Raw genomic sequence first — 25,596 nt, 5'->3', positions numbered from 1 at the left:
GCTTCGGGGGAGATAAGAGTAATGGTAGAACTTCACGAAACTTAGTTGATTAGATTTTTTTTTTTGTTCATAGTAACGGGCATTGTGCAGGTAGGTCATTTTTTTCAGAGAATTGGGGAACAGGTTCATGATCTTCTTTACATAAATCTATGTTTAGTTTACCACATAGATTAGTGGCAACGATCACAAGAATATCACCAACTACCGCTACTTCGAAATCAAAAAACCGCTAACTAATGTTTAAGTGTTTGTAAGGATGAAATGTTATATGTATTATGTGACTAATGACTGTGATGTTGCCGAGACACGAAAAACACGAAGCTTCCTAGAACTATTTGGTTGAGTAAAAAGTAAATTTCGAACAACATTGTTTCGTGATGCTACGCAAGCCAACCACATACTCTGCGGCTGCTCACAAGAAATCGACATCTTCTTCCTGATGCTCCAGAACAATGGTGACAAGAGCAAGTCTATAAGCTGAAAATCTCAAATTCCTGACTAGAGCATATATTTCCTTTCGTCTTCGCTTAGCTGGCACCAAATCCCATTATTCCTCTCTGAGATGAGCGAGTACAACTGCCTCGCAAAAAGCTTGTGCTACTGGCTTCTTACTGCATATAAAATAAAATGCAATTTAGCACATGGAAAATCATGAATGCATAGCAAAATAGAAAGAAAAGATGGTCGTTGTAAAGTGGCAAGAGGCTGTGAACTAACCTCCATCTAACAAAATGAGTGGTGACGAAGCCTATTGGCGAACGATAAGTTTCTCTAAGAACAGGGTCCTCTGGCATTTGGAGTTCCCACTTACCAGAAGATTGCTCTGCGAAGTACGAAGCCACAGCAGATTGAGGCAATTGAAGTCCCCCATCAAAACTCTTTGACCTGCAAGACACAGACATGAAGCTTATTTTTCACAATTATTGGTCTGCAGCATGAATGGTGCTCTGAAATACTTATAAAGTCTTTCAAAAATAGCCGCAAAATTTCAAGTCACTCCCATGATTAAAATTTTCAACGGTTACATTAAATCTCAGAAAGTTTTCATTAATGCAGGTTCTGAATAAGAGGCGTAATGTAAATAGGTCACATTATCTCCTCTACTAGTATATAAAAGACGAGAAAATTTCAAGCACCACCGTTGTAATACAATCATAAGCTTATTGGATATCATATAAACCATAAGCTTATAGGATATCAAATAAAAAATGACTACCTGGTCCACAGTGATATGTCCGTCAGCCGAGATGCACAAATTACAGCTCCCTCTTCAAGAAAACCTTCCTTGTAAGCATGGAGTAATACTCTAACAAAAAATAGTTTATGACTGTTCTTAAATCTAGTAAACTGATCTTGGCCTGGACCAAGCTTGATTTCATCCCTCATAAACTTCGTGAAACTTGTCTCCTTATCAGCGACATAAGGATACAGACGTAAATGACAGCCTTGAATTTCACTCAAGAAATTTGTCAGCGAAAAACTCATCCATGCTATAAAACCATCAAATGAATTTCCATGACAGGCGGCTAATGTAGCATCAGAATTTCCAGCGTCTGAATTAGATGATGAATTGCTTCTGATGCCATGTTGCTGCCTAAAACTTTCAGCATCTCCAACTGTATTAGATTCTTCATTTACAGCAACTCGGATACTATTCCATGGGGATAAAATGGGAACCCTCAAAGGTCTTATGGCTGGAGGACGAAGTTCCTCTTTAAGATTAGAGGCAGCAGCTTCGGTCTCCTTGAGGCATAAATAAGCATCGCAATCGGGAAAATCTGAAGGAAAATATGGTAACCCCACCTAGAAAATAAAAGGGACTCAAATGCAACGTTCGATAAACTGATATTAAATATTATAATTTATACATAATAAGTTTCAATGCTTACTTCACATGAAATCCAGCGCTTCTCTCTCAACCCCATTGCATGAGCCCCCTTAGAGACAAGAGAAATCCAAAATGCCTTGACCCTGCTTACGGGGAGTATAACAGATCATCTGTAAGGCAATAAGAGATAGACATCTAAGGTAACTTTAAAAATATATCAAACTCAATTGAACAGATGATAAAGTTTGATGCATTGAAGCAATTTTAAGGCGAGTCAGAAAAAAACAGATTGTCACATTGTACTTTCATGAAATTCCGAACTTCGAAGATCGCGTTATCAATTATTGCACTAAGAGTCAGTGGGAACATTTATGCCACGACTTTCATGTTTCCGATACAAAAGACATAGAACTCTATAATATATATATATATATATATATATATATATATATATATATATATCTTTATGAGAAGCAAAATACATTAACAGTTTACAACCAGTACGACCATACAACTCAGGAGAAAGGTGCCCACTGAACCCACATATAAGCATTAATACAAGTACATAAAATATGCAGCAATTAGCATAATCCACATAACACTAAATGGAAGAATAAACAAGGAAAAAAAGGAGTTTACCCAACATGCAAGCCTCTTCCGTTGCTATTCTTCAAAAGCATAATCGGGCAGGATCGTGAGCCCTGTGAAGTGGAGGAAGTATTTAGTTCCCCTGAACTTGAATCATCGAGGCAGAAGAAATTCCTATTCTGGTCATGTTATTCCTTGCAAAGAACAGCCTCTTCCACTGGAGGGCTTACTCCACTGCTAACATTGTTTGCTCTGATCTTGCCACTACCTGCAGGTTCATCTGAAAATCGTCCAAAGATAACATGCTTTTTGTCTTCAGTTCCTAGTACATCACCTAGTATACTAGCTGAACCTAAATCTTGAGCATCTGCAGTGTTTCCCTTCTCTGTTAATGTGCGAGGATCCTTGACATTAAGGGACAAAATTGCATGAGAAGGAATTTCGTCCTCGTTTTTAAGAAGAATTGTAGATTGGGAATCCTCATCCACCTTGGCAGCTGAATGTCTCATCAACTTCCAAGAATTATCTCTAGTCCTATTCAGCCAGACAACAAAAATAGCCATCTTTAACCTCATTACTTGGTTAAAGATAACTCACCTGAATGTCAATCCTCTCCATAACTCACCTGGTAGCAGGGATTAATGTCCTTTGAAGAAGTTGAAATGCTTTTGATCCCACTAATTGTAATTTTGCAAGTTGACCCTCAAGTGAGAAACAATTAATCACGATGTCCCTGCCCTCCATCTAAGATAATAAAGCATTATATGAATAACAGTATATAATCTACCGAGAACATTTAGTATCATCTAACAGTAATGAGTTCTCTATTCTGACATCTACCAAGTCTAGACTAGAGGCGAACTTTGACATCTAAGCGCAGCACAAAAACCACTTGAGAGTAACATTTGAAAAAAAATGTTGGCTTATCAGAGAATCAAGTACAAAGCATAGAAGTAGACGAGCTTCAGTATTGACATAAATCATCATTCAATCAAAGAATTAAATACTTTATAAAGTAGATAACAAACAAATTAGTATTTATCGAGAAATAGAACAAATAATAAGCGAAAGGTAAGGAATAGCACTGCTAAATTAATAATGCGTTTTACCTGCCCTGCAAACCCAAGGGAAGGTAGTAACCCCAAAGCTTTGTCATTGTGAACCGCTTCGCATGCCAAACATGTGTTCTAAGCCTCTTTGTACCATCCCCTGATGTGCAGAAACCCTTTTCAAGGTTCATTTTAAGCTCAGCTCTCCTACGAATGCAACGAGGAACATTCTTCTTGTCATCTTTCTCTGGAGGCAATGTCAAAGCATTACTCTGATCAAGTTTTCGCTTCTTTCTACATCTTTTTTTGGCGACTTGATTGTCGTAAGAGGTGGTTCTTCTTCTCTTGCTTCTCCGAGACCGGAAGTCATTGTTCAGTCTGTTAGATACAATTGAATGGAGTGTCTCAAGCTCTGAACCCCGTGATTCTGCAAACTTTTGGACATTGATTTTTCGAGGCGGAGTTGATGAAGCCTGTTGCCGTCTGAAACCATCGGTAGCCATTAGACACAATTAAACCCCTCAGATGAAGAACGATATTATACAAGTCCGCCACACAAAATTATAATCGACTCTTCACTCTTCGGACATCATTGGTCTCTATTTGCAGTACTAGTCTATTACTCTGAACTGTCCAAAAACAATTTGTAAGATTCTTCAAGGCTTTGGCAATCGCAACTGTGGTTCCAATTCCAATTAAATATAAAGTTGGAAACAATAGGAGACATGAGATACGAAATTCAGTCCAACTAACATCAATGATACAACAACTTCAACTTAACTTTCGAAAACCAATATGTAAAGACACAAAGCTAAATGAGCAACTGCGGTATCCGATAAATATATAAAGATTGAAACAAAGGAAACTATAAGATAGAAATCTGAATGCAATGTGAGCAACAAAATCAATTACTTGGCACTGCCACAGGAATTTAACATAAGAAAGTCCTCACATCAATCACCAGTTGCGTTTCGAAACTCACCAGATATGCTCACAAGTTCATACTAATAATTATTTTAAAAACAGAAACAGAAGGAAAATAAGAACAAGGATTTGCGTTTCAGGTTCTGGTTATCTAGAGGTAGACGTCACAAAATTATATATCAGCCAACGAGAGCGACCAGAAATAGACAGAGAGTACCTGACGACTGAGAGAAGAAGAACAGGTGAGAGAGAGGGGGAGAGGTGAGAGGGATGAGGAGAGATTTTGCAGCAGAAGAGTGGAGAAAGAAAGGAGGGAAAAGGGGTACCCAGCAAGCGGCTGCGTATTTGATACTGTCAACAAGGTATTTATAGGTAGTGTGCAGCAACAATGGAGGAAAAGTATCGAAGAGCCAAAGCAAACAAAGAGAGAAAGATAGGAGGGAAACTTTCAATTGTTTTTTTCATTCCTTTCAATTGTGACCAACCTGTATTATAAATACCACACTCTTAACTAACTCCACCAATACATTTGTGACACATGGCTATATCCTCCACACACACATATCACACACTTATATCCTAACATTCCCCCTCAATCTTATGGGAGGTACTACCAAGCATAAGATTGGTACAATGAGAACTAAACAAAGGAAAGCACAATCCTTTGGTGAAAATATCAGCATGCTGATCTGCAGAATTGACAAACTGCAACATAATGGAGCCTTGCTGAACACGTTCACGAATGAAATGACAATCGATTTCTATATGTTTGGCTTTGGAATGTAAGACAGGATTCGTAGCCAATGCCATGGCAGAGATGTTGTCACAGTGAAGAAGAGGAATATCAGGACACGGAAGATGTAAATCCTGGAGTAACTGCTGTAACCAAACCACCTCTGCAGTGGTGGTCGCCATAGCACGGTATTCAGCTTCAGTGGAGGATCTACTAACAGTATGCTGCTTCTTAAAACTCCACGAGATAGGATTACACCCCAAAAACACGACAAACCCCGTGGTGGACCTTCTGTCATTGGGATCACTCGCCCAATCAGCATCTGTGTAGGCTTTAATATCCAACAGACCAGGTTTAAAACATAAACCAAGAGACATGGAACCTCTGAGATATCGTAAAATTCGTTTAACAGCAACAAAATGACTCTCGAGAGGAGAGTGCATGAACTGGCAAACCTGATTGACTGAATAAGTGATATCTGGTCGAGTAAATGTCAAATATTGAAGGGCCCCAACAATACTCCGATAAAGGCCTGAATCGAGAAAGGGAGGACTGCCATGATTGAGTAGCTTGTGGTTTGGATGAAAAGGAGTAGTACAAGGCTTGCTATCCAACATGTTGGTCTTCTTGAGTAAATCAGAAACATATTTGGATTGATGCACAAATAAACCATGAGTCTGATACTCAATTTGAAGACTGAGGAAATAATGAAGAAGTCCTAAATCCTTCATATCAAATTCACTAGTCAACTGATGGATCACAGCTTGAACTTTAGTCTCATCATCACCACTGAGAATTATATCATCAACATACAATAATAAGACAACCACAGACTGTCCATCATGCTTCACATATAAAGAAGGATCAGCATATGAAGACTGGAAACCCAAGGTAAGAAGAAACCTGGTAAAACGTTCATTCCAAGCTCGAGGGGCCTGTTTAAGGCCATATAGAGACCTTTCCAATTTGCACACAAGTTCCGAGTGATCCGGATCAATAAATCCTTAGGGCTGACACATATACACCTCTTCATCAAGAAAACCATGCAGAAACGCGTTTTTAACATCAAGCTGTTTTAATCTCCATCCTTTAGTTGCAGCTAAAGATAACATGAGCCGCACTGTGGTTGGCTTAACCACAGGACTAAAGGTTTCATAATAATCAAGACCTGCTTCTTGGGAAAAACCTTTGGCCACCAACGGGGCCTTGTATCGAGCAACTGTACCATCAGGATTGGTTTTGACCTTGTAGATCCATTTACAACCAACCAAATTCTTGTTAGGTAGAAGGGGAACCAATTGCCATGTTTTCTGTTTAACCAAGGCTGCCATTTCTTCTTCCATGGCAGTCCTCCACTCAATAGACTTGGCTGCAGCTGTGAAAGATTGTGGTTCTTTGACAGAAGACACATGAACCTGAGCAAGAAGGACCTTTTTCTTGAAAATGCCAGACTTGGACCTGGTTTGCATCGGATGAGTAGGAATCTGAGACACTGAAACAGGTTGTAGTTCGGGGACTTGAGAAACAGTGACATCAGGATGAATGTCAGACTGTGCCACTGATGGTGAACATGTATCCACAGAGGAAGAAGTGGAATCAGGGACAAGATCACCATGTCGTGAAGGGGAGGAAATGGGGGATTGAGTAAGAGCTAACTGTGCAAACGTCACCATGATTAATCACCAACGAACAATTTTTGCAAGAACCGTAAGAAATCAATACTATCAACAATCTTTGACAAATCAGCAATTAACTAGTCGAGATAAACGATCAACACCACAATCAACAGCAAGATTCACAAACATAAGCAAGAAATGAACAATCCTCAAGAAATTAACAACTTCACCGAAAAACTTCGACAAATCAACAATCAACAATTCGCAACACTGTAATCCACACCAAGATTCTTAAACAGAAGCAAGAAATCAAGAAACGCAACTGATACCTTCAACCAAAACGACGAATGGCAATAGTCTCCAAGAAACCCCAAATGTTAGGGTTTGAGAGGGCAACCGACTGTAACAAGAAGAAAACCGAGAGAACACTACCGAAAGAGCGACGAAAAGCGGAAGCACCGAGATCAGCAAGATCGTCAGACGACGGCGTCAACCTTGACCGGCGATGATACCATGTCAACAAGGTATTTATAGGTAGTGTGCAGCAACAATGAAGGAAAAGTATCGAAGAGCCAAAGCAAACAAAGAGAGAAAGATAGGAGGGAAACTTTCAATTGTTTTTTTCATTCCTTTCAATTGTGACCAACCTGTCTTATAAATACCACACTCTTAACTAACTCCACCAATACATTTGTGACACATGGCTATATCCTCCACACACACTTATATCCTAACAGATACCTGGAGCAATTTAATTGATTACCGTTGGATCAATCTCAATGGCTGAAACTAAACCCCGTCTGCATCCAAGAAGATCAGGTCTCGCAACTCTAAAAACACTCACACGAGGGAGGCATCAAAGACCACGCCTCCGCCTTCTTCTTCTTCTTTCTCGTAATCTCTTCTCTCTCTACCACTTTCGCCGACTCAATCCACGGCTGCGGCGGCTTCGTCGAGGTAAAAGATTTCATCTTTTTCACTGTTAGAGTTAATGAATTCTACCCTTTTACCTGATCGAGTCTGTAATCGCCACTGTAAACTCTCAGGCTAGTTCTTCTCTGATCAAGGCCAGGAAGCCGACCGATGCTAAATTGGATTATTCTCAGATCACGGTAAAACAATTTTTGGAATTAGTGCCTGAAATTTCACTGCATTTTCGTCACTAATCTAAACCAGATACGGGATATCGAACAAGTAACAAATTGATTTTGGGATTTTAGGTTGAGCTTCGGACAGTTGATGGGTTGTTGAAGGATAGCACTCAATGTGCTCCCAATGGTTACTACTTCATTACCGTATATGACAAGGTATTATTTCTTAATCTTTTTCGGTGTCGGATTTCGCTGGATCTTTACATTTCACGTGCTCTCATGCTTCAGTGATGATGTTGTGTTGTCTGAAACTTTCCGGTTGGGACTGTTAATTGTACAGTTGAACTACACCACTCTCACATCATGAATGACAAGTTTTGTTTTTGTTACAGATCAAGTCCTGATATGCCTGTAGTATTGTTGATCTTGGTAAGTTTACTTATTTATCTTTAGTTGGGTTCCTAATTATGTATGCTTGTACCTTTCGTTGAAATTGGCTTCAACCGCTAGATCATTCACTTTGGTCTCTTTCTTTGTCGCTATGTTTTATAGGTTCCAAAAATAGAAGAAAATTTTCTAAACTTGATTAACTTGCTGCACAAATAGTAAACCTGTGGTTCTTTAGACCAGCATGTCCCGTTCGTTTATATCTTGTGTAGTGATTTATAGCAAACCTGTGGTTCTTTTGTTTATCGCATTTGGTTTCAAAATTAAACCCTGCAAGATTAGTCATAGCTTCTTTTCTTTTTCATGCTGTTGCACATCGAGTGGGAAGAATCTGAGTTCATATTACTTTTCTCTGTTAGAGTTAATCTCGTTACTTCGCGTCTTGATGTAGATTATACGTTCCCGTATGACATTTTCTTTGGTAGTTCCTTTCCACTGAGCTGTGAGCACTGAGCCTCTTCATAGACTCGCTTTGAAGGTTGTAGCCTTGTTGGATGTTTTTTTACAGATTTGTATTCTGTGAATTATTGCACTTGACAATAATGAGGATGCTTGTTTTCTGAACGTGGATTGTCGAAAGATTAGATAGTTTGGAGATTGATAATAAAAGAAAGAATATAGTTTGGAGATTGGTCAATCTCGGTGCGAGTCATTGTTTAATAAAGGCTAGACATCGTTTAAAATAGTCTCTCTTCCATGGCAGTCGCACCACTTCTTTTTAACCAACCTTTAACACACGCTTTCGTGGACTCACTCCGTGTATTTTAGCATTTTTGCAAAAATTATATAAATCAAAATTATTAAGACATTCATTTGTAATGAAGAAATGGATCAGATTTAGATGATCTTTTGGTAGACATAGTCTTTGAGAAAATAATAAGTGATAAACATTTCAGATCGTTTAAATATATAACGAAGTAAGTATTGCAAGAACGTGTGTCAAATATTATGTACAAAAAATGATACCACGGATTGAATGGACTGAACTTGCTCTGATAGATTTTCCTTGGCATTTCTCTTTGTTTAATTTCATCATGGGAGCTGATCGTCAAACTCCCCCCTAATAGTCAAACTCCTATTCTGTATTATCCTCACCAACCCATTGACTTAATCCATCGGGGAAACTTCCTCATCAATAAGTGTGAAGTGTCTTGGTGGCTATTAAGAATCTTCCCGCTAACTCGTCAACTGTAAGGTTTAACTCTTTCTCATTTACTGTACTTTATTTTTCTTGTGTTTACTAGCCGCTTGTCAAAATTTATGCGTGCGATAATTAGTCTTTGTATGTTAAATTAGAAAATTTTTTACGATTTAAAAAAAAAAAATTAAGTTAATTTGTTTATATATTTGTCAATCATAAAACACCTACCAATTTACAATAAACATCTTTAAAATATTTCAATTTTATACACAAATTTGTATTTTATTGCAATTTTATATATTTGTTAGTCAAATCGTCAATTTACTGTTAAGTGATGACTGGCAAATACATGAACCACATATTTTAAAGACTAGGCATATAAAATAATTAATTATAAAAACAATTTAAATACAAAACTAAATAATAAACAAAGTAAAAAGGGACCCACCCACTCTTCTCCCACCCGAGCACACCACATGCATTTCCACCTTCTTTCCTACATTCTCCATCAGCACCACCCATTCCATACAACCACCGTGTCTTGTGGAACTAGTCCCCTACACCAATCTTCTTTCTAATTTGACTCCTTCACGTCAAGCCACATGCCCCCAAAAATACCCTAACCCCGAAAGTCAAATTAACGTTTGAAAAAAAAGAAAAAAAAATGTTAAATTAACGGTTTAACGAATGAATGTTTGAAATTGCTATAAAATACAAGTTTGTGTGTGAGATTGAAATGCTCTAAATATGTTGTATGAGGTTACAATTTCACTCAAACTTGAGGGTGTAAAATGTAATGTACTTAATTTAATTGTAAATTTTGAAGTTTTCAAGGGCAATTTATGGTATTTACATGTAGAATGCTCCACAATTTAAGGTCTCCCACTTTTCAAGGGCAATTTAAGGTCTCCCAATTTATGGTATTTACATGTAGAATGCTTCACAATTTATGGTATTTACAATTTCACTCAACCTCGTAACATTTTTTTGTCCTAGTTTCATCAAAGCTGATAGTCAAACTCCTCTCAAATTCTGTACCTCAACATCCCATTCACTTACAAGGAAACTTCCTCGTCAGTAAGTGTGGAATTCCTGGTGGCTAATGGGAACCTTCCTCTTCATATATATGTCCCTCTCAGAAACTGCATATAATTGTCCTCGGCCTTGCATATTCGTGCCCTACATTCAGTCATTGCAAGAACCAAGAAGCAGAGAGTTTCTCTAGATGGATGCTTTCCGAGATTCTTATTCGTCCTCTTACCGGTGTTCCTATCATGCCTTCTTGAGTTTCAGAGGCCAGGACACGCGCAAGGGCTTTACTGATCACCTCTATAGAGCCTTGGAGCAAGCAGGAATCCACACGTTTAGAGACGATGATGAAATCAAGAGAGGGGAGAAGATTGAGTCGGTGTTAGAGAAGGCGATACAGGAGTCACAAGTATCGATAATTGTCTTCTCCAAGGACTATGCTTCCTCAAGGTGGTGTTTGAACGAACTTTTGAAGATCGTGGAACGTAGAAATGCTGATCGTAGACATGTGGTTCTACCAATTTTCTATGATGTGGATCCATCCGATGTCAGGAAGCAGAGTGGTTCTTTTGCTGAAGCATTTGCCAGACATGAGAAGCGATTCAGTACGGAGGAGATGGACAAGGTGGAGCTGTGGAGAAGAGCTCTTAGAGATGTTGCGTCTTTGGGAGGAATGGTTTTAGGAGATCGGTAATTTCTATTCTCATAATGTTCTCAAGCTAATTGAAAGTGTCTTTTAAATTAGAAAACTAGATTTTAATCTCTAAATAAGATGAAGTTTAGAAAAGTGTCTTATACAAGATTAAAAATTGATTTTAGTTCTTAGACTCTATTTAATGCCTGCATATATTCAATGTCTCTTGTTTTATTTATAATTTTATGAATTTAAATTTTATGAAAATATTATAAATTTTAATTCTCATTATGGTAACATCTTATATAAGAAAATATTTTCGTAGAGATTTTTTGGCACACTTATATTTTTGCATATTTTCTTATCTGCCACTAATTCATTACAATATATTTAGGTACGAAGGTACATTGGATTAGTATAATATGTTTAGGTAGGGACATTTCGGTAAACTAGTTTAGTATAATATATTTAGGTACCAACATTTCGGTACACTAGTTTAGCGTCATATAGTTAGTACGGAATTTTTGATTTACTTATGTTTTTACATATTTTCTTATGTGTCATTAATTCACTACAATATATTTAGGTACAAACATTTCGGTACATTAATTTAGTAAAATATATTATGATACAAAAGTTTAGGTACATTAATCAAATAAAGTTAAATAAAATTCATTAAGTTAAATAAATTTAGTGAATTAAAATGTGTATAATAATTAATTTAAAATTTAATGTAATAACATTAAATAAGTTATCTATTAAATATAAAAACAAAAATATAATATGAATTTGAATTCAGTACATACTAAAATCAATATTCAATCGAACGCTAGGTTTTTATTAAATTTTAATCTTCTTGAAGGATTAAAGTTCAAAGACCCCTATAGAAAACTAGATTTTAATCCTTGGCAAAGATGATTTTTAGACTAAAACCATGAATAAGATCAAAATCTAATTTTTGTCACTTGATACATTAATAACCTCATTTATTAATTATATTTTATTTTTTTAATTATTTCTCTTTTTCTTCCTAATTTTTAATGTATTAATTTATTTCACTATAATTTTCATTTTCATTTCATTTATCGTAATATATTTTGTTGTAAACATTTAGATAAATTAATTTTTGTTATACAATATATTTCGATGTACTTTGTCTTCATCATTTAGGTACATTAAATTTATTATAATACATTTCAATGCATTCATTTAGATTCACATATTTCAGTACATACATTTCGATACAAACATTTAGGTACAATAATTCAATATAAAACATTTCGGTACTAACATTTCGATGCATACATTTTGGTACACACATTTAGGTACATTAATTTAATATAATATATTTCAGTTCTAACATTTATAGACATTAGTTAAATATCATACATTTCGGTGCTAATATTTCGGTACACATATTTAGGTACATTAATTAATATAATACATTTTGGTGCATATATTTCGGTACATACATTTCAGTACTAATATTTAAATACATTAGTTAAATATAATACATTTCGATACACACATTTCGGTACTAACATTTAGTTACATTAATTGAGTCCTTCAAGTTTTAAGAATGCTAAATAAAATTAATAAATTAAAAAAAACCCTTTTTTGGTCAAAAAATAAATTAAAATTTTGTATAATAATAAATTTAAATATTTAATAGGAGACATTAAATAAAATGCACCTTAACTATTTTGAATTAAGGATACATTAAGGGATTATAATCAATATGTAATCTAACATCAGGTTTATTTTAAATTTCAATCTTCTTGAAGATTAGAGTTAAAAAAAACCCCCTTTTAGATTAAGTAAAAGGTTTTGTTTAGCCAAAATGATCTTGAGATTTGCATAACTCATCACTTTAGTCCATGAGATTTAAAATCAATATAAGGAGTCCCTGAGATTGTCTACCATCAATCATTTTGATCCATGGGTGAAAAATTAAGTTAAATAAGGATCAAAATAATAAAGTTATCCTCAATTTAATAAACAATAGGCCAAAATGATTTGACCAAATTGAGGGTATTTTTATCATTTCATCCTTATTTTATGGAGATTTTTCACTAAATGATCAAAATATGGACAAACTCGGGACCAATTCTATCGATTTCAAATGTTGGGACCAAAGTAAGGAGTTGTGTATTTTGGCTAAAAAACCTCAAGTAAAATTGTAGATGGCAGTGAAGCTTGAAGTTGTTCGATTTTGGTTTATATTTTCCTATCGATTTTGGTTTTATTTGTTCTCATGCTTATTTCTGCGTCATATATTTCAATTAAATGAATTATAGGTATGAGGGGCAGTTCATCCAAGATATTGTTGAAGAGATTAGAAATAAACTGGATCACGCAGCTTTAGACGTCGCTCCCTTTTCAGTTGGAATGGATTATCGTGTGAGACGCCTAAACATGTGGTTACAAGATGGATCAAATGATGTTGGTGTAGCTGTCATCTGTGGGATGGGTGGAATTGGCAAGAGCACTATCGCGAAGGCCGCTTATAACCGTAACTTTGGTAGATTTCAAGGTAGCAGCTTTCTTGCAGATATACGAGAATCTTCAGAACAACCTAATGGTTTTGCTCGCTTGCAAAGAAAACTTCTTTCAGGTATCCAAAAGGGGAAAGCAAAGAAAGTATACGATATGGACGAAGGAACAAGCAGGATCAAACAAGCCGTAGGCTATAAAAAAGTTCTTATTGTTCTTGATGATGTGAGCAACCGGGATCAACTCAAAGCAATTCTTGGAATGCGAGAATGGCTTCATCCAGGAAGTAAAATTATCATAACAACTAGACATGATCATTTGTTAAAAGCCCATGAAGTTTTTGAAAAGTTTATGGTTCAAGAACTCGATGAGGATGAATCACTTGAGCTTTTCAGTTGGCATGCCTTCAGACAATCCCATCCAGAAGAAGGTTACATGGAGCTTTCAAGACATGTGGTACAGCACTGTGGAGGGCTTCCATTAGCTCTTGAAGTTCTGGGATCTTCTCTATCCGGAAAAAGTGTAGAAGTATGGCAAAGTGCATTGCAGAAGTTTGACGTGATCCCTAATGACAAAATTCAGAAAGTTCTGAGGATAAGTTTTGATTCTTTACAAGATGATCATGACAAAAATTTATTCCTTCACATAGCCAGTTTCTTCACAGGAAAGAAGATGGATTATACGAGTACAATGTTGGACAGCTTAGAGTTTCACACAAGGATTGGGATTGAAAATCTAGTTGACAGATGCCTAGTGAAAATTCAATGGCCGAACAGGTTGGCCATGCATCAATTGGTGAGAAACATGGCAATGGAAATTATTCGTGAAGAATCACCTGATGACCCCGGAAAACGTAGTAGAGTGTTGCAGAAAGATGCCTCTAATATTTTGAGAAAATTAAGTGTAAGAACTATGTTTTTCTTGTGTATGTATTTTTAGTTATGATTTGCATGTGCAGTACTAGTTATATACTTACCCAATTCTCTGATTTGTTAGCAGGGTACGGAAAATGTTAAGGGCCTCATGCTCAACCTTGCTTGCAAAAGAACGTTAGTTGTAAGTGATAAACAACGCTGCCATGTTGAAGATTATGATGAAAATTCTTCAAGACGAAGTGGGCTTGGTTTCTTCTCTTGGAAACCAATTAGCTTTTCATCCACAAACTCAGCTTCTGCATCAAATGAGATAGATTTCAAACCTGAGGCGTTTAGAAGGATGCACAATCTTGAACTTCTCATGCTCAACAACGTCAACATCAGGGGAAGCTACGAAGAATTTCCAAAAAGTTTAATATGTTTATCTTGGAGAGGATTCCACTTAAAATCAGTACCAGAAAATTTTTGTTTGGAAAACCTGGTTGTTCTTGACATGCGAAATAGTAGCCTACAACATGTTTGGAATGGGATCAGGGTACGTAACTCTCTCTCTCTCTCTCTCTCTCTCTCTCTCTCTCTCTTTCTCTCACACATGTCCATTATATCTTCTTAGAAATTGATTAATACTTGTTGTTGAAACAGTTTCTTCCGAGGCTGAGAATTCTTAATCTCAGTCATTCGCATGGCCTTAGGACAACCCCCGACTTCTCAGGACTCCCTAACCTTGAGAGATTGATTCTTAAACATTGCATAAATTTGGTTGAGGTTGATGAGTCCATCGGATACCTAGAGAAACTTGTTGTTTTGAATCTAGAAGGCTGCAAAAATCTCATGAAGCTTCCAAAATTGAGATCTATTCGGGATCTTATTCTTTCTGGTTGCTCAAAGCTTGTGCTTGGTGCCAATACGACTGCCACAACTGATCACTTACAATCTACAGCTTGTGAAATGAAGAAACTCATTCTGTTATCACCTAAACCATGGTATTCAATCTGGTCAATCTGGTCGTGGGTGTCGCCGAGAAAAAATATTGAATCAAGCAGTTTCTCATTGGCAAGTTTACCACATTCCTTAACAAGTTTACGTCTGGATCGCTGCAATCTATCAGAGATTCCGAGTGCCCTTACTATGCTGCCTTCGTTAGAGTACTTGGATCTGAATAACAATCCAATTACAAGCCTACCAGAGAGCATGAACAATCTTGTTAAGCTTCGCACTCTTGCAGTAGAAGGTTGCAGAAACCTCACAATGCTTCCAGAGCTCCCACATAGTTTGAAACAATTGAATGGTAGAGGTTGCACATCATTGAAAAGAATAACAAATTTACCGAACTTGGACATATCACCGGCCCCCGATCCCTACTCTTGCGACATATTATCGGACTTTGATTTAGAGGATTACAACATATTATTGGACTCAAATTTATGGTATTGTGGGAAACTAGTTGATGTTGCACGCTTGTTCAATACACTACCATTTAGCAGCTTTGACATAAAACTCCTCAAAGATATCGATCTATTCGATTTGAAACCCAACGGTGGCGTTGAGTTCCAAGGGAACAACTATTGTGCAAGAAGGCGCTCCAAGGTTCTCTCTCTCTCTCTCTCTCTCTCTGCTATGTACAAGTGCTTATAATATGATCTCTATGGCGTAAACAATTAGATTGTAATCACAACATCACCATGAAACTGCAGGGAACTTTTGAATGCTGCATATTTAGCATTTTTGTCCACGAGAGCAAGATTCCAGATCGGTTCAATTACAGGAGCTTGCGTAACACTGTTTTCCCTTTTATTGTTCCTTCACAGCCTAATATCAAGATCGTAGGTTTAAATGCATGTATATTGTATGCCCGGCAATCGGATCGAAGCCCTGAGATTGCACGCGGCTTTCCTTCTTTCCATTCGCTTGAACTTAGGAATGAGACAAAGGGCCTTAAGTGGAAATTAAGAATGCGGACACAGGTTGAATGGGAAGTGATGAACGATGATATGTTATGGCTAAGCCATTGGATTATGGGGAACAATGAATTGGAATGCGGGGAAGAAGCGTGTTTTGAAATCAAAGAGCAAGACGGTTTCCTCGCAATGGAGATTGGAGTCCAGTTTGTGTACGAGCAGCAAAATAAGGATAAGGAGGATGTCCCATCAAGTAGTGAAGATGCAATGAGCAGACCGCATTGGTTAATTGGAGCGGACCACGTTGGGTCATTGGAGGAATATACCGATCTTGGGGATGAGTACGAGAAGGAATCTATTTCAACTGTCGTCTGCAAGGCTAGTTGCCATCTCATTAACAATGAAGTGATCGATCTTGAGAATGACTCCCGCATGACCCCATAGCAACGAGTGCTCTAAACTATTACCCAGTTTAATTCAAACTGGTGTTGGGGATGCACAAATCACTAGATTCAAATGTGTACTGGTTGTTAAGCTTTGTTTCCATCTATTTTCAAATTTTCCCAAAAAAATTGCAGCCCTGAGATTGCAGATTCCCGGCCTCATTAAATGCATGACCTCATTAAATGCATGTATATTGTTTGACCGGCAATCGGATCGAAGCCCTGAGATTGCAGATTCCCGGCCTGTCCAGTTGCTTGAACTTAGGAATGAGACAAAGGGCCTTAAGTGGAACTTCAGAATGGCGAATAAGGTTGAATGGAAAGTGATGAACGAAGATATGTTATGGCTAAGCCATTGGATTATGGGGAACAATGAATTGGAATGCGGGGAAGAAGTGTGTCTCGAAATAATCAGAAAGCAAGACGGTTTCGTCACAAAGGAGATTGGAGTCCAGTTTGTGTACGAGCAGCAAAATAAGGATTAGGAGGATGTCCCATCAAGTAGTGAAGATGCATTGATCTCACGTGACAGATTGTTTAATATCATGGGAGCGGACTTATTAGGCTTTACGAAATGGATCCGTAACTGCGAGAATGAATCTATGTCAACTGTCGTCTGCAATGTTTGTTACCATCTCTGTAACCATGAAGTGATCGATCTTGAGAATGACTCCCGCATGACCCCGTAGTAACGAGTGCTTTAAACTATTACCCAGTTTAATTCAAACTGATGTTGGTGATGCACAAATCACTAGATTCAAATGTGTATTGGTTGTTAAGCTTCGTTTCTATCTATTTTCAATTTTTCCCTAAAAAATTGTTTTCAATAATTTAATATACAAAATTTCATGCCAAACAAGTTCTTGCCTATATAAAGTATGAATTTAAAACCCGTTTTTAAGAAAAATAAAGTTTTAGAGCCCAACTAGAAAATAAGCTCACGTGTTGCAGCATGAACCAACTGTTTCAGGCGTAACTGCATGAATAAGACACATTCCAGGCGTGATTGCATACATAAATAAGACACAAAGTGCAGGAAGTAAAGCTCATATTTTTAGCAGTATTATTTTAACATCAATTCTTCAAGTGGTGGATTGCCCAGATGGGTAGGGCATTTCTCTTAGTCCTACTGCATTCCAAGTTCAAAGTTCCAACCATCCCCAGTTAGAGATGGGCAACGGTTATAGCAGGCAGGTAACCGTAGTTATTTACCCACAACCGTTTATGCTCATACCCCATAACCATTTACCCGTTGGGTAATTGCCTAAACGGTTATAGCCATACCCATAACCACATACTCATTTAACCATAACCGTTTAATACCTGTTTATCCATTTACCCTTTTTTCCCCTTTATCCTTTTTTTTTTTTAACCATTACCCCCTTTTTCACCCGTCAACATATTTTTTAACAACTTGAAAATTAAAAAAAAATTATCATAATTTTCTTTTTTTAAACAATCAAGTACATTCATCATACATTTTCGTATTTTAATTTTTTAAGTCCTTATACCATTCCAATAATTAAAATAATAGTTTAAGGACGATATTTTTAACTGTTTCCAATGAAGGTAAATATAATATTTGGTAAGTATTATTGGGTTACAAAAATTGTTTAGAAGACATTCCTGTCAATTTCATGGTTACTCGCAAGGAATTTAAATTTGGCGAATTCCTTGATGATGAGAATCATCATTCCTGTAGCAGTGTTATTGAGAGAAGGACTGATGAATTCCTTGCTAATTTATTGGGTCCTAAGTATTATTGGATCAAGATCATAGTTTGTGTTAATTTTACATATATAAAATAAATGGGTAAACGGTTACCCGTTTATAACCGCGGTTAATACCTAAAACCGCCCATTTAAATTTCGCGGATAAACGGTTATACCCATAACCGTTTATTTATCTAAACAATTTACTCATAACCGTAACCGTTTAATTTAAATGGAAGGGTAACCGCGGTTACCCATAACCCATGGGTATTTGCCCATCCCTATCCCCGGTACCAGTTTAAGCACACCAAAGACCAAATTTAGCATGTTCTGTCGTCATCCACCCAACCCCAGCAGATACTCATACAAAATTCAAACAGAACTTGCCAAATTCATCCTCTTAAAATACAAAACGAAAATAGTTTATGATCGCTGACCTCTTTGAATCGAATGATATTCAGATTCTTCAATGATCTGTAGTTCATGATCTCCCTTTGAACATGTTCATCCATCTGCATCACCAAAAAAAATATATATATACATATATATATATATATTTAGAAAAAAAATGCAAAATGAAAATAGTCTATTATCACTAACCTCTTTGGATCGAATGATATTCGGATGGTCCAGTGATCTATGGTTCATGATTTCCCTTTGAACATGTTCATCTATCTGCATCACCAAAAAATTAATAAATATTTAAAAAAATACAAAATTTAAAGGATAAGAATTGCGAAGATTCCTTAGGTCTTAGTTCGGAATGAAATAGCTCGTCTCACCTCCATATATTAACAAGTCTTAGTCTATATGATTTTGCCAGAGCCACCGAATGTTGAATATATATCTGTTGAATGTTTGAATCATATGTTTAAAATCCAAGCATGAAAGCTTTACAGATATAAATAAACCAATGTATTAAAAGCGTGAGGCGTGGGCGAGGCGTCGGAGGCGAAGCCCGGCCTAGGCGTGAGGCGAAGCCTTATAGGATTAAATTTTTTTTTATATATATTATACATATAATTGTATAAAAAATAATACTATGTAAAATAAACATCCATTCTCAATTTTATCATTCAAATCCATAGTCATTCAAAAGATAATATCATCTAAATTTATTATTCAAAGATAATATCATCCAAATTCGTTTAAAATTGGAAACCTTACTATAAATCTGAAACGAAAATACCTATATCCCATTTTCCATTAAATAGGCAACCTCATTGTCAGTTTCATCTCCTCTCCCTCATTGGACAACTTTCCAAACAAGTCCCGACTCTTTGACCGAAAAAAAAGAAAAAAACAAGTAGTGGCTCGGGTCCCACATTCCAACATCAAACCCACATTAAATTGGTATCCTTCTCCCATCCACCTGAGCCTTTAGCCTCCTCCCTCCTCTCTGTTTTTCTGCCTTCCCCAGAAAACCTTATCGCCCAGATTTATTTCCTACTCTAGAAAAGCTTCCCCAGTCCACTGCTCCAGATTTATCTCTCACCCAGCCCTATCCCAGAATGCTCCACAGTTCACATCAGTTTAAAAAAAAGCAAATCCCTAACTTTTTTCAGAATTTCAGAAACCCTAACCTTTAGAATTGGGGATTTGTGGGCTTGCTGACGGCACTGGGGTGACGGTGGCAGGGTGATGACGGCGGCGTGGCGACTGGGAGAGGACGATCGACTGGGGTGACGACGGCTGTGTGTTCTGGCGCACGGGAGAAATGGGTGAAGAAGGCAGAGGATCGAAGGTATGGTGGAATGTGGATTAAAAGTGGAATCTGGACTAAAAACCCTTACCCAAACAGCGTTTTTTTTTTGAAAAAAAAAAAAAAAAAAAGGGCAGACAAGGCGCCTGGGACGCCTTGAGGCGCGCCTGGGACGCCTTGAGGCGCGCCTCCGCCGCCTCGGCATCTCCGGCAAAGCCTTTCGCCCACTCCAGCAAAACAGAGGCGTTAGCCTTGGCGCCCAGCCTCAAAGGCGCCCTAGGCGCGCCCCGAGGCTAGTTTTTTAAAACATTGAAATAAACAAATGCAAAAAAACTAATTAGGCAGTACACAGCAGAGAGGGGAAAGAGAAAGAGCAGTTGAAGGAGTGAGAAGCAAAGTAGCATAGCGAGTGGAGAGTAAGCAATTAAGCATAGTCATCTCACGTAGGGAATGCCTGAGAACTGATCTTTGCTTCTCTTCCTTGTGATCCTCTTAAATGCAATTCTACACATTTCTAAACCAAATTTACAAAGCAGAATTCAAAGAAATTTAAAGAAACCTAGTAAAGATTCAAACTTTTTTATTATCCGAAAGATATACATAACCCCACGTAACAAAAATAAATTTATGACACAAACGACATGATCTTTAGCCACAAAAAGCAAGTGAGGGAGAGAGCGAGAGAGAGAGAGATTTTGCTTTTTGCAGTATGCACTTATGCAGAATGTGCAGAGAACCAAAATATCATAACCCATTTAACAACATGATATTTTAGGCAATAAGGCATCATAACCGTAACCGTTTAATTTAAATGGAAGGGTAACCGCGGTTACCCATAACCCATGGGTATTTGCCCATCCCTATCCCCGGTACCAGTTTAAGCACACCAAAGACCAAATTTAGCATGTTCTGTCGTCATCCACCCAACCCCAGCAGATACTCATACAAAATTCAAACAGAACTTGCCAAATTCATCCTCTTAAAATACAAAACGAAAATAGTTTATGATCGCTGACCTCTTTGAATCGAATGATATTCAGATTCTTCAATGATATGTAGTTCATGATCTCCCTTTGAACATGTTCATCCATCTGCATCACCAAAAAAAATATATATATATTTAAAAAAAAATGCAAAATGAAAATAGTCTATTATCACTAACCTCTTTGGATCGAATGATATTCGGATGGTCCAGTGATCTATGGTTCATGATTTCCCTTTGAACATGTTCATCTATCTGCATCACCAAAAAATTAATAAATATTTAAAAAAATACAAAATTTAAAGGATAAGAATTGCGAAGATTCCTTAGGTCTTAGTTCGGAATGAAATAGCTCGTCTCACCTCCATATATTAACAAGTCTTAGTCTATATGATTTTGCCAGAGCCACCGAATGTTGAATATATATCTGTTGAATGTTTGAATCATATGTTTAAAATCCAAGCATGAAAGCTTTACAGATATAAATAAACAAATGCAAAAAAACTAATTAGGCAGTACACAGCAGAGAGGGGAAAGAGAAAGAGCAGTTGAAGGAGTGAGAAGCAAAGTAGCATAGCGAGTGGAGAGTAAGCAATTAAGCATAGTCATCTCACGTAGGGAATGCCTGAGAACTGATCTTTGCTTCTCTTCCTTGTGATCCTCTTAAATGCAATTCTACACATTTCTAAACCAAATTTACAAAGCAGAATTCAAAGAAATTTAAAGAAACCTAGTAAAGATTCAAACTTTTTTATTATCCGAAAGATGTACATAACCCCACGTAACAAAAATAAATTTATGACACAAACGACATGATCTTTAGCCACAAAAAGCAAGTGAGGGAGAGAGCGAGAGAGAGAGAGATTTTGCTTTTTGCAGTATGCACTTATGCAGAATGTGCAGAGAACCAAAATATCATAACCCATTTAACAACATGATATTTTAGGCAATAAGGCATCACATTTAGACCCCAAATGAAAGAATTTGAGAGAAAGGGCATACGTGGTTGCCAAGAAGAGGAAGAGAGCAATTCTATTTCTTGTAAAAACGAAGAAACAGAGCATTAACAAACACATGCACAAATCTCAAAGGAAATTGGTAAGAAATAATCGTAATTGAGAAAATAATCAGAAAACCAGAGAGGACACAACTGGAGTCTAATTCTACAGAACCCATGACAAACAAATATCCAAAATTAACAGATTACATTAACAACATTCCAACAAAAGTAAGAAGACCAGATAAATTATCTATTCTAAATTAAATTAGTTCCATCATGCATAAATCAAGGGAAGGCCAGTATCTAAGGTAATCCAACATATTAAAGCATCCAAACAGAGACTCAGAATTACAAAACGCATGAAAATTCACATTCCAACGTGTTATGAAAATGCAATCACCAATTTCAGATCAACCCAAACCAAATAAACTTATATCAGTACGCATCAAACCCACCAAACTCAATCAATTTCATCGGTATATAATTGCACGAAAAGTTACATTGAATGCAGACTCAATCAATTTCCCCAAAGTCATTGTTAACTGAAAATCAATACCAAACCCATAAATACCACCATAGAATTTGGCAAAACCCAAAACAAAATACAAAAATTTACTCATATAATCACAAAAAAACATGAAATTTGAGCACCCATTTGGCCAAGTTAAAGGATAAAGGCACTCACATCATCGTAGTACTCTTTGGGAAGATCTTCTAATACTGGTTCTTCCTTTTTCTTACTTTTCCTCAGAGCTGCCATAAAAAACCCAGAGAAGCACACATTCAGAAAAGAAAAGGTCCAAAACTGCCATAAAGAATCCAGAAAGCATACAAATTTATCAGAACAAAAACCAAATGATGTGAATGAGTAGTGAGAGGTTGTGTTAGGCACCTGAAACACATTTTGGTTTCAACTGAAAGGGCCAGAGCGTTACATGCGAGGAAGATGACGATAGGATTCCAGAGACAACATCCACATTCTTTTTTCTTGGGTGAACTAACCAAACCATATTATATACTAAAACGACATCAAAAATCATTCACAAAATCACAAAAAAATAGAACAAAAACATTCACAAAAGAATTCCCCAAGTTTTCAAATGGAAATTAAACATTTACGTAGCTTATATAAAAAGCCAAAATAGAAAAAATTAATCAAAAGGTTGAGAGAACTCACATCCCAGTAATGCTTATTGCTGATATTAACACCCACTGACACCAGCCCTTGGTTTGTGGAATTCCCACGCCCAACTCCATGACCTCTGTCTCTGCCCAACTCCACGGCCTCTGTCTCTGCCATCCCAGTAAGAGCTTACCAAACTTTTCTAATGGCTAAATTGTTCATTTAACTTGATAACTTCTTCCTGCAATCCATAAGTAAGATCATTAGATGCGGTAAATAAAACATCATACTTCGTCCACGGCAATCTAGCAGAGAAACCAATTGCATTCAGATGGAGCCTAATTTGTGGAACTACATTTATATGCACTGAAATACATTATCATGTTGTCATATTTAAAACTGAGGTTTATGCAGTATGCCATCTTTAGCATACACAAAATTTTTGCCCCTCATTTTTGAAGTTTTGCACTTCATAATTTATATACCTTCAGTTTCCCTTCTAATGAAGGTACGGACTGCTTTCCATTTGGAATTTTCGTAAGACAATGTTATGATATTCCTAATTTAGAATGTGTTTCCATTCTAATCAATGCAAGCCCTAAATCATAAATATTGTACAATTAGATCTCAATTACTCTGATGTGTTTGAGCATGCGGCAGGGCATGAGAATCAGAACCACTCCATGTTGTTCTCCGCTTCGTGATTTGGTCATCAAACAATACTTTATTCCCTCCATCTGTTATCACGTCTTCTTAATGATCATTAGTCCGTCTCCGAACTGTATCCACAAAAAACGACAAATTAATCCCAAAAACAATCATACAAAAAAATTGCGGATTAGAGTTGATTTCGTACCATTTTCCCAGGATGTAGAGCTCAGTGATGATTCCCTCCTCGTTTTGCACCTTAAACGTCGACATTTTAAACCAGAAACCAAAATCAAACAAACATAAAGAAATACGACTAACAGAATCACACTGTAAGCCACCACTCCCTCGCTTCCACGGTTCCACCCACAACACCAAAAACAACAATAACAATAATAACAATGTACACTCAGAGAAAACAAAAATGCACCAAAGCCCTCAAGTGCTATAACAGCACTTCTAGGACAACTTCGATATCTATGGACTGTTCCTTTCTCCATGTTACAACGATAGTATTAGAGCTCTTACAACATCACAGATGCATGACCAAGAGTGTATTCAACAACCCTTTCTCTGATCCTTTTCATCAGTTGGTCCTTAAAAGATTGTATTCTTTTAAATTCATCTTATTTTTCGGTATCAACACACATTTATCACTCCATATGTCGAACACAAAACACCTAACATTTTGGGCGACAAATTAGAAGCAACTAATCGGAATCTGGGTACTGAGAATTAAATTACTCTTTGTTCTTATAGTCCTAATGGAAATTACTCATTGATTCACAAAATTAATCAAACTAAAATGCAAGAAAAGCAAAATCAACAACCCATATCAAAATAATATGAAAAGATCCCAACAAACCAACCAAACAATTAACATTTCAAAAAAAAAATTGCAAAGTTGGAGGGAAAGAAGCACCAGAAAAAATATACACATCCAATGCTTTTAATCTAAAGCTAGAAGTAGGAATAACTGAGTAAGTTAATGAAGGCAAAGCAGAGGGTAGGAAGCAGAACATACCAAGAGACCAGTAGGGCATCCGGGCCGGTCTGCCGATGAACGCCGTGTACTGGTCGACAACGCCTAACGGCGTCGGCCCGGCAAAGAACTAAAAGTCGAAAACACCCCCAATGACCTTGTAGGTGAGAGAAGTCCCCCTGTAGAACACATCCATGCCATTGCTTTTGAGCAGCAGAACAGAGTGCGCGTAAGCTTCGTTGCCGACATTCCGTAGATCCATGTAAACCAGGGTGGGAGCCGTACAAATCTGTGTTGAGATTGATCGCCGAGACTTCAGTGGTGAAGAGGGTGTATGGATCGTTTGGGTAGAGCTTGATCCCGTGCAGCTGAGAGTTCTCTCCGAGGCCGTAAAGGGAGGAGTCTTTCGGCAGTCGGGTGGATACCTCGAGGTACTGGTCCTTAAACACCAGTTCGCCATATGGGTCTTTGGATTCGGAGCTCGAATTGAAGAGGACCTGCCTGTCGGACTTCCTTTTGAAGGCGAACCCAAATGTGTCGGAGATGTAGCTGAAAATGTGTCGGACTTCATATGTCGAACACAAAACACCTATGTTAAAGTCTTTTTGTTTTAGAGATGGTTGTTATAACCATAGTTTTGTAATCTCCGTTTATGTTC

The 25,596-nt window shown here is 37.1% G+C and overlaps 2 protein-coding genes and 2 pseudogenes across 8 annotated transcripts; 1 reads left to right on the top strand and 3 right to left on the bottom strand.

The window, feature by feature from the left end:
- LOC103934058 overlaps positions 1-25,561 on the bottom strand; it is a 42,811-nt pseudogene extending 17,250 nt beyond the window's left edge.
- LOC125472680 (ribonucleases P/MRP protein subunit POP1-like) lies at positions 284-3,167 on the bottom strand. The gene is made up of 4 exons (XM_048574390.1): positions 3,042-3,167; positions 2,468-2,950; positions 1,890-1,998; positions 284-1,803 (listed from the first exon to the last, which is right to left on the bottom strand). Exons 3-4 carry the CDS (start codon positions 1,923-1,925, stop codon positions 1,213-1,215), a joined length of 627 nt encoding a protein of 208 aa, XP_048430347.1. The 5' UTR covers positions 1,926-1,998; positions 2,468-2,950; positions 3,042-3,167; the 3' UTR covers positions 284-1,212.
- Positions 7,539-17,640, top strand: LOC125472673 (disease resistance protein RPV1-like). 7 transcript variants are annotated; one of them, XM_048574368.1, is made up of 10 exons: positions 7,539-7,695; positions 7,785-7,850; positions 7,959-8,045; positions 8,222-8,258; positions 10,414-11,136; positions 13,378-14,111; positions 14,172-14,476; positions 14,570-14,983; positions 15,091-16,035; positions 16,143-17,640. In XM_048574368.1, the coding sequence occupies exons 5-10, from the start codon at positions 10,643-10,645 to the stop codon at positions 16,788-16,790; spliced, it is 3,540 nt and encodes a 1,179-aa protein (XP_048430325.1). In that variant the 5' UTR covers positions 7,539-7,695; positions 7,785-7,850; positions 7,959-8,045; positions 8,222-8,258; positions 10,414-10,642; the 3' UTR covers positions 16,791-17,640. The 7 variants fall into 7 exon arrangements, with proteins under 7 accessions (XP_048430325.1, XP_048430321.1, XP_048430320.1 ...); XM_048574364.1 differs by adding an exon at positions 9,318-9,466 and having other exon boundaries at positions 13,378-14,476; XM_048574363.1 differs by adding an exon at positions 9,318-9,471 and having other exon boundaries at positions 13,378-14,476.
- LOC125472682 overlaps positions 17,592-25,596 on the bottom strand; it is a 102,821-nt pseudogene continuing 94,816 nt past the window's right edge.

The sequence above is a fragment of a genome, unplaced genomic scaffold (genome assembly GCF_019419815.1).
Source record: "Pyrus x bretschneideri cultivar Hongxiangsu unplaced genomic scaffold, Pyrus_bretschneideri_v1 Contig71, whole genome shotgun sequence".
Taxonomy (NCBI): Eukaryota; Viridiplantae; Streptophyta; class Magnoliopsida; order Rosales; family Rosaceae; genus Pyrus; species Pyrus x bretschneideri.
The sequence above is the reverse complement of the archived record's forward strand: the minus strand, read 5'-3'. Positions and strand labels throughout refer to the sequence as shown.